An 11334-nucleotide genomic window follows, 5' to 3' on the forward strand; every position below is an offset into this window, starting at 1 on the left:
GCACAATCCATTACATACATTACATACACACAAGGTATTCACACAATATATTGAATTACATAGACAGAATAAAGAAGTACTATATACATAAGAGTTGTTATATACATAAGATGTTGGTAGTTCGTTACACTTCTATTTGTTGTTAATATGACACTGGCACCGCCTTGCCAGCAACATTTCTTTCCTAGCAGAAATATAGAAGGTTCAAATCTATCATATCTCGGTGCAACGATATAGTTACGTAAATAAGGTATTTAACTAAACGTCACATTGCGTAAAGGAAAGCTTTGACTATTTACTAAATATACCTTCACTGAGAGGTGAAGTGCTGAACAAAATGACAACGTGCTCATCTTCGTCTTCGCTACAGCGATGGCTCCTCTCTTCGTTCATTTCTGTAGCCCAATACCACTACTAGACTAAGTTCACGATTGTTCACAATATATAGCTTTCCCAATTTTCATTACAAGACACTCTTGTCATTGACCGAAAAGATGGTTCTTGCAGTTGCTCTTTGATTAACACTTCAGCCTTTATGAGAGCCAGTAAATGTATATAAGAATGGCAGCATCATTATCCGTAAAAGCTAGAGGAAGCCAACGAGGGATTTTCATGGACTGGCCGCTTGCAGATGAACTCATCCGAGGAATTGCGAAATATTTAAGTAATGCTGTTGGACGGGACAGTTGGTTGCGAGATTCTTGATTTATGGTAATGATGATGACCCCAAAGCTCGTGTTATGTTCTTGGGCGTCTATTCACAAATATTTTTTTTCCTTTTTCTCAAGATTTTTAAATGCGGAAGTAACCAACTGCGACTGGTAGCGTTCTGTTCGCCATACTGCAGGTGACAATTGAACGTGGCACTATATCTTTCGCTATGCCTTTTTTGTTCTCTTCACCCGTGGATACCTTAATTATTGCAGCCGAGACCTCTTAGCAAACAAGAATCAGAACTCGTGGACGTGAAATAAGCAGTCAGGCCTCACAAGCCCGATGAATGGTATTACTGTATAAGAAAAACATTGACCTTGTCATCAAGCCCAATAACCTGACGATGACAGCTTTATAAGTAGGCAAATAAGAAAAAATACACGATTACATATGCAATGAATTGAGTGAGAATGAGCACTTATGATGTTGCGCTAGGAAAAAAAAGTTGGTGTATTGTTAAGACACCAAACAATTATTTAGATAATATCACTTCTGACAACATGAGATAGTTGATAGAACAGCATCAAGAGAAGGTCACGTGTTTTTTATGCGGATGATATCATTCGTGCTACCGATACTAGCCCTTACAAAACACTCTTGTTTTCTGGAGTAAGTTTCAGCGATCGAAATTCTTTGCCCAAACGACATGGTGCCCACTTCAACCTCATCAGTTAAGCGAGTTTCTCCCAAGCTCCAATGCGTACTATTAAGTCTAGTAGGCCCAGGGCATTACTGTGTACCAACGAATACGCTTGCTTGACCACTCCACGCAAACTAGTCGAAATGGGACAGGGCAGGGATCAGACAGTTCTCGTTAGTGCAAACAGATGGGCTCGTTCTCAGGGGAGTTACTCTTAGGAGTCCGTCGCAACGGCTTGCTTGACGACGCAGGTCGTATAGTTCGCTGCCACAGTCATGCAAACGCTTAGCACAACAAATATCACGAGCCATTACTAACGCTAATCCAAGAAGTGGAAACGCTTAAAATAAAACAGACAAGCAAGAAATATAAATCGCTTTGAGGCTTTCAAATAGCCGGGACTAGCAAATGGGCCGAATTCCTGCTTATATATTCATGTAACTGTGTACGTCTTCTGAATGAAATATTGTTTAGCTCAAGAATAACTTGTAAACCCATGCCTTAGTACCATTACCGCTGGTTAAAACGGTCTACTGCTGAGTTTGCGTACGTAATGCTAATTTGGTGCACCTAATGACCATTAACGTTTAATAAATTAAGCACTTGCAGTAATACAGAAGGGGGAGTTGCACTTCAACGATAGAGAATAAATGACGTTTCGCGAAACGGCAAAAGTGCCTACATGATTGCCCTTGGGATCTAACATTCTAAGTAAATGAAACTAAGATACCCGATAAAGATCGTAGCACTGTAGGTAAAAAAATTCTTGACTTGTGACAATCTACGGATGCGTAAAAGAATTACATCACCGAAAGAATCGAAACCTGGCAAAATTCGCATACATTCATCTTCAGAGCAAAGTGCCAACAGACAAGCGATGTAGTGAAGAGAACTGCCGGTATTTGCTTTGCTATATCTTATGTATGTTGGTGACTTGTTCTGAAGATGAACGACTGCATAATTTTATATGGCAATATTTCACAGAATGCTACAACCCACGCCCGCCAGTACAGCAATAAGAACAATATAAATGCTTTAAAGTACTTTTCTTCTGAACACTTTTGTTGTGATGGGCACATTTAAAACAGTGCTTTTTGTTGAGAAATTACCAACACAACGTTCGATCTTTCTGCAAAAATCGAGCAGGAATGAAGTAAGGGTAAACTCTCTTTTTAAAGTATTTAAGGCAAAAACGCAAGTTACAGAACGGTGGGTGTACTTGTTTAACTAGCGATTAGCATCATAGGTAAAGTACGGGGTGAAATTTTGTTATAGTTTTCTATGTACTAGAACCAGCCGTGGTGGCTTAGTGGCTTTCGCGTTGCGTTGCTGAGCACGAGGTCGCGGGATCGAATCCTGGCCACGGCTGCCGCATTTCGATGGGGCCGAAATGCAAGAACTCCCGTGTACCGTGCACTGCATGAACGTCAAAGAACCCCAGGTGGTCAAAATTAATCCGGAGTCCCCCATTACCGTGTGCCTCATAGTCATATCTTGGTTTTGGCATGGAAAACCCCACAATTCAAATTATTTTTGATGTACTAGATCAATATCACCATACAAATCATCTATCGAAATGCTCTAGAAAGTTATGAATAAGATGTACTGGTGAGACAAGTCCTGGAGAAAAAAATTGTGGTGCAGTTTTATTCTTGTATTTTGTGAGTTCTTTGCATGCATACGCCTCAACAATAATTCACATTAGCACAAAAACCTATTGTGATTACAAAAAAACTAAGAATCACAATAATTGTTTCGTGTTTATGAAGTATTTTAGAGTACTTTTATGCACCGTTACATTCTCTTTTCACCAAAGAACGCTGCTCTGCAACTTTTGCTTAGTTTACTGGTAGTCAAAGAAGTCGACTTGCACTTGTGAACATTTTCGTGTGCGCACGCTTTATATATATATATATATATATATATATATATATATATATAAGTTTGCGTGAAAGAACAATTAGTTTTTCTTTTCAGTGCCTTAGGGCTTTTCTCGAGTATATGGAATGGCCCGAGTCAGATATAGATTCTGTTGGATGCATCTAGATATGTTTTGATTTCTCACTTTTTGTTTCTATTTAGGCCAGTATTCTGTCGCTACTGGCCATAAAAAAGTTAGTAACAAAAAAAAAATCCAAAAAACGAGGGGGGAGACGAGTTTTTTTTAAGGAAGTTCGATACCGGACGAAAAAACAATATCTTCCAACTCCACCTTGGATTGATGTTTGACTCGTGCGTACCCAGCAGTTACTACGGTGCAAAGCGTTAATAAGATTTTGACGAGGAAGATTGCCTGATTGCTTCGTGATTGCCCAAGGCTGAGTTATCAATTTGCGTACCATGCCGCAAGGTATCTGCAGTATGCTGTGACGAAGCCGTTTTGCTTTCCTTTTAATCACTGTAAGAAGGGAAAGTACGCGTCACAATCTGTCACATTTGTTTGGTTTTACTAACTTTGTACCCAACATGAGTTAATCCATTCAACGCATCCGCATGTCTGCAAAATAGAAGGGATAATATGCAGCAGATGGAAAAAAATGCATGTTGCTCAAATACGAAGCGATGTCTTTAATGACTTCTTGGAACGAAAGATAGGCAAAAGAGTTCTTGTTGCTAATTGAACCTATAATAAATGTTTCGTATTGGAAGATGCGCAGCCAGGCGCCATATGTTCCGACAAGTAATGGTGCCTATTTTGAGGTTTGTGGAAGTTTCTGCGCTGAACAAAATTCCAGAAAGGGTTGTCTTACCTCACGTATATGACTCCATATTTCTGAAAATAACTGTAATTAAGTGAATAAGTGTAACCTGGTATCAATGATACAAGGTTATACTTATTCTGGATGCATTTACACTATATGGAAATATCAGTGCTCTCAAATGTTTAATGACACCCGTGATGTAGAGTTGCATTGGCACTTTATATAATTATTGTCGCATCCCTACATGCCCTAATTCTTAAGCGAAATTGTCTATTCATGTGATTTTTGCTTCACCGCACTTTCTTGGAACGTCTTTCTTAGAAAGTGCGGAACGTCTTTTCTTTCGCACCCGGTATCTTCTATTGTTTGCTGGTGTATTGCTTTTTTAAGAATTGAATGTAATGGTAAATATAAAATTAAAAGCTATAAAATTTTAGAGTTAGCCACAAGCACTCTACCTGTTAAGCCCGAAGATAAGTAAAGGAAAACGCAATGCTTTCGCCTCGTTCCTTCAGTTACTGAACTTTTGCAGCTGCTCATTAAAACTTAAAAACTTCTTTGAAATTCTCGATCAGGAACGTTAAGGCAATGGTTGACGTGAAGAATTGTAGTTGACAGCGAGGAACGTTGCTAGTGGTGTGATTGTTAGTTCGGGTGAACGCCCGCCTCAGCACAGCAGCACTTCAGAATATAATTGCAAACGATAAGGACAACGGCGAAACGGTGGTGTCGCCAATAACAGATAACATGTAGGGTAGACAGTTGGATAAGGCGCAGGTGCTGATGGTAATGATTATTTTTTCGACGTGCAGCGAAGCGACCCCCAGTGGAGGAGACTGCTAACTTCTTGCACACGTTGCTGAGCAACCACGGGCCCAACTACTTGGAGAAGCTCTTCGGACCCAAGGCTCGAGACGCTCTGGCACCTTTAGGCGGCGTGCAGAAAGTAGCCGTCGCACTGTCCGGTAAGTGGCACGTTCCATTTTTCATGTTTTTTTTTTCTTAAAAGGCACTAAACAGATTAACATATTGAGTTGCATTACTAAATTGCCCCTCTACCTACTACAATGCGAAAACATCTACTCTCACTGTAACAGGAGGCGTCATAAACAAAAATACACGGAAGGAACTGCAGACGGCTGGTAACGTAGCCTTGAAGTTCCCACACCAAGCCGGCCGGACTTCACATATTTTGACGGCGTTTGTTTGGACATGGTTAATTTTCTATAGGCAAAGATGGATTGCATTGCATTCGAAATAGTGAAATAATAGACATGGCACGTTTGCAGAGATTCAGAGATTCTAGAGAGCCACAGCGGCCGGGGTAAGAATAAAAAAAAAAAAAAAAAACACGATAATACCTTGAGATTCATTACATTATTCAGACGTACAGGTTGCTGTTTTGCCGCGAAATTCAAAGACTGGAACTGGGCCTCCCTCTTTTCTTCTTGTGATAATCAAACTATCCTTGTGAAATTAGCAAAAATAACCTTTGAAAGCATACGGCATCGGCCTAAACTTATTTAGGGTTTCTCGTTAGTGTATTTCTAGAGTGAGGCGTTGTTTGGCTACTTCCTACTACTTTGGGTCGATTTCAGGCTTGAACGATCCGGGAAAAAGCGTAATTACACCCGGATCGATCCACGAACAAAAAAAAAAAAAACGCATGCGATCTAATGTCGTGACTTGGCAGGCAGATTCCGAAACCAGAACATGACGTGAATTATTGCAAGGGTTCTAATGAAGTTTGCAACGATGACCAATCTTAACGAAAGTACAACTCAATAAAGTGGAAGATTTCGACAGTTGGTTTTGAAACAAGGTCACAGCAGTGCAAACTAAAACATGTACACAAAGAGACACATGGCGACAAGTGCTAGTACAACGTCACAGCACCCGCCGCATGCTTTATAGCAGTAAGCGACAGAGTCAGCCGATAAATATCCACAGAAGTTATTCGTTAGCTGAGCAACTCCATATGGGAAAGTTATTGCTATCACCTTCCGGTCGATTCTCCCCGGCTCTCCGGTTTCTTTAGACATTCACTGTTTGTCAGACGAGCTGCGATTGACTAGGGTCCCACGAATCGCAGACTGCTTTGTGCCATAGGGCAAAACCAACAGTTACGTAATTGACAAAATTAAAGATGGGCAGCAAAACGACAGTTCAGCATAGAAGTATCAAAGCAGCGCTGCACACGTAACTTAGTGCAATATACGAGCGAGGCATCGCATTATGCAATTGTACGTTTCATTAGCCATGACAAAATCGCAAATAAACCACTAGTACAGCTTATATACTGCTCCATAATTGGTAGCGAATCAAAAAAGTAGTACCACATTAGGCACAACGCGTACGCTTTGTTTCTATACGAATATATGTTAAAAAGATACAAAGACGCACTTTGTTTACAATCTTTGTTATGTTTCCGTTTTTTTTTGTATTGAAAATGCCCTTGTTTGGAAGAGGTACTAGAAGCTAAAACACAGAAAGCATGATTGCACATTCAGGCGTAGCGGTAGCTCGGGGACTTCGATCTAACTACATGGGAATGCAGAAATCGTTTTCTCAGGAACCAGTGAACAAAATTTGATGAAGTTTGTTGTATTTAAAAGAAAATAGTAAACTCTAGGGACAGTCGCAAGAGAAGTATTGATTCAAGAAAAGCGATTTTAACTAAAGGTTGTTAATAAAAAATGGCGCAGTTTCGCCCGAAAGGCGAAGCATCAATTGCGATAGCAAATTAGTAGAGAGCTATTCGGAGTAGGGAGAGTAGTTCTATCGGCTGCATAAACTTGGACACATTCGCTTACTAACTGAATTGACAAGCGTGATGTCAGCGCGCACAAGCAAACGTGAATAGATAACACTCGATGACCGCAGACAACCACTGTCAAAACGCTGGCAGCAAGCCCAGCCGCCGCAGCGAGCGAAGGTTCGTGCGGTCTATTGCTTCAACGGAAACTGAGCGGTGAATGCACAGTGCATAAAAAGGTCACAGCCGTGTGGAGATCACTTTAAAGATACGGTGCGGGCGACCGCCGCAGCCGGGCAAAGTACAAGCGCAGTTGTTGGCAGAGTAGAAGCTGCCCCCCCCCCCCCCTCCCTCCCGTGCTACCTTTCCGCTTTCCTTTTTTCGCGTGCGAGACTGAGTCGGCAGTTCCTCTTGCGCCCGGTGGCAAGATACGCATTTGGTGCCGCAGCACAGCGTCGCCCCTCTCTCCCTCCCTCCCTCCCATACCCCCACGGCCCTTCGCGTGACGGAAGTCGCGTTTGCTCTCCGCCGTGAGTTCGCTTTCCGTGATAGCGCGCGTCCCACGCGCGCTTTCACTCGCACGTATACGGCGCACGGCGACCATTTTATCGCCCTTGGACTTCATACGGAACCTCACGGCGACGGCAGAAATCCGCTTGAAGTGTCCATATAATTGCTATCGCAATAATAATATTGTCACAGTCTGTAATGTGGAAAGAAGAGGACATGGTTGGTTGTCTGGGAGACGACGAAGAAGATTTTGGGTTTCGGTTCTCTACGCAGCCATTAAAGCCCATCTGTAAATAATAGTACGCTTATTCCTTCCCGTAACATCATAATATATTATGTGGGGTTTTAAGTGCCAAAAGCACCATCTGATTATGAGACACGCCGTAGTGGGGAACTCTGGATTAAAACTAAAAGTTGTTGAAGAGTGAAAATTTTCTGAATACGAACCTATCAAGTACACAGCTCTGTAGCTGAGCACTGAAAAAGAGTATTAGATTTTTTTTAAAATTGCATGTGATAGTACATCGAAAGCCGAATGTGGACAAAATTAATGCGTAACATATGACTCTGAAATACACCACTGATATAAGAGTAAAACTCTTGCAAAACCCACTTAAACATTGTAACAAATTCACGGAAGATATACATCAAATGTATAAATGAAATGTATATGAAGTATAAATCAAATTTATCCGCTTTAGATTCTCTCGTGGATGCAATTTGAAACGAACTGTAATATGTACTTTTAGTGGGAAGTTACGGATTTGTAAATTTGATGCCCTTGTGTTCTTTTTAGCTTATCGATTTCTGGAATTTTTTTTTTTCAAAATTTATAGTTAGTCAAGGTTCTGTTCTTACGGTAACTAGACTTTAATTTTCTTTTTCAAATGCAGGAAACTTCATTGACATCGGTCAAGAGGTTGCCTAATAAAAATAATTTCTGCATTTTATATGTATTTGCATAGGCGGCGTCGGAATTGGCCCCGAGCTTAACTTCAAGCTTTCATATTTAGACTCACGACACGTACTGAATGGTTCCCTTTTGACTAGCCGAAGAACCAATCCGGATGAAGTGTGGTGCATTTTGGATTTTCTTCTTGAAACATGTTTTGATTTAGGCGTTATGGCCTTAAACATGACGAACTGGGAAAGAAGTTCTAGCAAAAACCATGTCAGAAACAGCATTAGGCGAAGCGACAGTTTGCGGGAGAGTAAGTGTTCAGTGAAAGAGGAGTTTCTCCAAGCATTTACTTTAAAACTCAATATTACTCCATGACAACTTATTCATAATAAGAGAAAACCTGCCTAGTGCAAAGAACAAAAAAAAAAAAAAACACTGCAAGATAGCTTTCCATTCTTACTTTTCCTTCCCGGAAAGTTTGCGCGACCAATAATGTCAGGCTGTATATACAGTATATACAGCTTGACGTTATCGGTCGCACTAACTTTCCGGGAAAAAGATTTCAAAAATACAGTATATATATACGAATATATATAAAAATAGGTTGCTTGCCCGAATGCGTTAAAGCTTTCCACGTGCGGACTACCTTTCGAAAGACAGGAAGACAGAAGAAAGGAAAGAAAGAAAACAGAAGGAGAAAAAGAACGTCCACGAAGAAGTTTTTGAGGCCGGCTAAACCGCAACGGCGGGTCCGGCGACAGCGCGAGAGATACAGAAAAAAAAAAATGTTCCACGATGAGGCTCTCCCAAGTGTACGCTGCCGGAAATCTCGTTAATTTTAATGCTGGCGGAGTCGCAGGACTTGGTGTATGATGAAGCGTACGTACGCATTATACAGACTCTGCAGAAACATATTTTGACTCGCTAAGAAGCACTGTTATCATGATTCCTTTCTCATTTTTAGCTATGCGATATTTATTGGATAATTTTTAGGTGAGAGTTGTTTTTGTTGTTTGTCGCGTTAAGCGCCGCAGAAAACGCGACAATAGCGATGCTCTATTGCTATTATATTTAATAACTATATGGCGTAAACTTCACTGCTGTCATTGAAGCTTCAACGAAATATAATCTGCGAAGATACTTGCAGGTAAAATACGCATACTGGGATATTGAATCAGCTAACCTTGTTCAGGAATTCGAAAGGTGTCCCGCATTATTGATGACGGCAATCACGCGCACTTCCTACAGAATATTTATTATAAAGTAATAGAGGAATTATAAAACATTACTGGACTCGATGGGGAGCGATGAATCGCGGTCACTTGCGATGTCCACAAGCTCACCATTCATTGTAGCGAGGTAAACAAGACTAAAACTCCATGCTGCTTCTTGCAACAATTTTCTTGCGCATTTCAGTGTGCAGTCCGACTGTTGCACGTCTTCTCTATTCGTTTTTTGATGCCATTCCTAACAAGCTGACGCAAAATACGTGAACAATGATATAGCTTATGTATGAATGTCCCTAGAAAACACAAAATAATGCGTTAACTAGGCAAACGTATCGGCAGCGGTGAATTCTGGGAAGTACGTATGGTGGTCAATCGCCATACCGAACGATAAGGTAATCACTCGAGTAGTTGCCTTTTTCGAAAATGTTTCGCACATGCGAATGGCTTCGCGCATTCGACTCCTGATTGGCGGACCAGCTTGAAAGCTTTCAGAAGGCCTAACAGTTACAGTTACAGTGAGACAGATCCTGGCTCAGGGTTTGTTCTCAAAACATCACTCGGGTCAGGAGCTGCTGTACGAAGTCGAGCAAGCCTGCTTAATCTTGTTCGGACACAGAGCTCGCGGATAAAATTACCTCTTTCGTTATTTTTTTATTGCATTAAACGTAGAAAGTCGTTTCTTGAGAAGCATTTCCCATGCAGTCAGTGAAGAAGGTAGTGTGCTTCCTCCGACCAAATGCCCCTGCGAACAAATTTCGATATGGCGCATTTGATACCACACTTTTTATACTTTTTACATCACGCCTGCGTTGGGCTCATCTTAACGGTGTGCTCTTTCCTTCTGATCCTCGTCTGGTTAACCTTACAGCCTTGCTTTTTGTTCCTCCGCCACTGTGACTCATCTACCACTGTGCCACAAATGTTATATAAGGATTATGTGCCACTGTGACACTAGGGGTTACAGAAGTCTTAAATGTATTTACGTGGGTGCCGCCCTTCTCCCTACATAGGCTTCTGCGCAGAGCCTTCTTCCGTGAAAAGAAATCAGACATCGTTTCACCCTCGTTGCAACGCTGCATCAATGTCTGAAAGCGTGTAACACATGAACACATCCATAGGAACTGATGTGTGCATTTTGGTATAGCCTGTGAGCGTTGCAGCGCGTAGACGTAAACTTGACATAGCATCAAAGTTGGGACTTGTGCTGTGCATAAACAGTACGAATTGCGCGAGATAAAGCGTTGCAGACGATGAAAATAAAGGCGACTGTACGCATCGCGTTTACCTGCTTGTCGATGTCCAACCGCTTTAAGAATGCTTCGCTTCACAAAGATTCCAACATTTGAGTTGTGTGAGCATAATTTCTGTTCGTTGCACCACCACCTAATATAACCTTTATTCATGCATCCTTTTTCACTAAACGCCTTTCTATACCCTTCGAAGTCCTTCCTCTACGACTCTTTTGCATGTGGCCATGAATGCTGAGTTAGTGTCTGTTTTATTGCGATAGCAATTGTATGCACTACACAGGTGTATTATCACTGTCGGCATAATATTCCACATAAATGTATGTGCGCTATATGTTGAACTCCGCCTTATATGAAATGTATATGCTATACTATTCAACCACCAAAGTTTCTCAGACAAGTCTTACGGCCTTGAATAAATTATTGCTCAGATTTTTTTTTCAAAATTGCAGCGCGCAAACGCCGACTATTGAAAAAGTGCAAAGCAATATTCATGCTCATAATCTGAAAGTAATATAATTTCACCGGTGCCACTTTACACAGGCAGAGGAGTGGCGCCTGTCATTGCAGGCCCTATGCAGCTTTCAAAGGTGCCGTAGATTTCGGCCCATCTGCGTATGTCCCGCAGGTGACGTA

The 11334-nt window shown here is 41.4% G+C and overlaps 1 protein-coding gene across 1 annotated transcript in view; it reads left to right on the top strand.

The window, feature by feature from the left end:
• Nucleotides 1–11334, top strand: part of LOC119464256 (IDLSRF-like peptide) — a 138587-nt gene that overhangs the window by 120771 nt on the left and 6482 nt on the right. Inside the window, exon 3 of the mRNA XM_037725166.2 lies at nucleotides 4869–5021. Coding sequence (XP_037581094.1) covers nucleotides 4869–5021 — 153 coding nt within the window. The remainder of the gene's footprint in view (nucleotides 1–4868; nucleotides 5022–11334) is intronic.

This window comes from Dermacentor silvarum, chromosome 9 (genome assembly GCF_013339745.2).
Source record: "Dermacentor silvarum isolate Dsil-2018 chromosome 9, BIME_Dsil_1.4, whole genome shotgun sequence".
Taxonomy (NCBI): Eukaryota; Metazoa; Arthropoda; class Arachnida; order Ixodida; family Ixodidae; genus Dermacentor; species Dermacentor silvarum.